Source organism: Perkinsus marinus, assembly GCF_000006405.1.
Source record: "Perkinsus marinus ATCC 50983 genomic scaffold scf_1104296952314, whole genome shotgun sequence".
Taxonomy (NCBI): domain Eukaryota; phylum Perkinsozoa; order Perkinsida; family Perkinsidae; genus Perkinsus; species Perkinsus marinus.
The window spans coordinates 1-1,034 of NW_003208907.1; the positions used below are offsets into that span (position 1 = coordinate 1).

Genomic DNA, 1,034 nt, shown 5'->3' on the forward strand with positions numbered 1-1,034 from the left:
CCGGTTCGTTTGAGTTCCTGCCAGTGGAGCGTTGAGAACCTAACATGACGAAGCAGCTGCTGGAGCTAGTGATCACAAGTTGTGATCACTAGCTCCTGTTGTGGGGATCCTGTTGTGATTCACAATATGATTCCCGTCTTCCGAGGTATTTGTTGACTCACCATAAAGACACCCGTAGGTTGAGTTCTTTAATAGCCGCGACAAGTTCCTTCAGCAGTGGGTATTCACTGAAATCCGATGGGAGATGGCCCACAATGAAACCGTCAACAGGATAATCCTTCACGAACTCTCTGGCACTCTCCATGAAGGAAGCCTTGTCGAAAGTTTTGTTGAGATATATACCCAACTCGGCCATTATCACTCCGCCGGCCGCATCCACTCGTTTCCTCAAAGCTTTAAAACTAGTTTTGTTCCAAGGGTCGTAGAAGGGAGGGTCCAACTTGATTTCGCTCTTTGCGTTGAGTAAATATCCACCCAACTGTAAGCTAGTCGCACCAGAGCTAACGAGGTAGTCGAAATAGTCATCCCAAGTGTACTTGTAATATGGCATCGATTCGTTGAAGCTGCGGGGCCTTTCTTTGATATTCCAAGGATATAGCACTTCCTTGTAGAACTGCAACGGATGGCCCGTACAGTGGTCTACATCAGCAGTTGCACTGAGAACGTACAGACACAGGAGCCTTGCAGAAGCCCACATTGAGGACAGGGTTGATAGAGCGACTACACGAGAAGCTGCCAAGAATCCCGGAAGCAGTTTGCAGCGTGGAGTGAAATTGATGCTCAACCAGTCTGTGCGGCAGAGAGCGTCACCTTGTTCATGCGTAGAGACATTCTCCTTGTGTTTGCGTACAAGAATGTGAGGACAGGATACATTCCGTACTATTGATCATGAGCATTGAGCGTTACTAACTCTTAAGTCCGTAGCCATCTTGGCTCAAGGTCTTAGTGTACGTTTGGGTCGCATCTCTCCAGCTAATGTCGGGTCGTGTTGACACAAGGGAACGACAGGAGACACCGGTTGCTATATGCTGTAA

At 48.2% G+C, this 1,034-nt stretch overlaps 1 protein-coding gene across 1 annotated transcript; it reads right to left on the bottom strand.

The window, feature by feature from the left end:
- Positions 1-161: 161 nt before the first annotated feature.
- Positions 162-697, bottom strand: Pmar_PMAR019034 (hypothetical protein; the record flags this gene model as incomplete). The annotated part of the gene is made up of 1 exon (XM_002776999.1): positions 162-697. A coding segment is annotated over one exon (536 nt), but the record flags the coding sequence as incomplete, so codon positions are not given.
- Between the last annotated feature and the right edge of the window lie 337 nt (positions 698-1,034).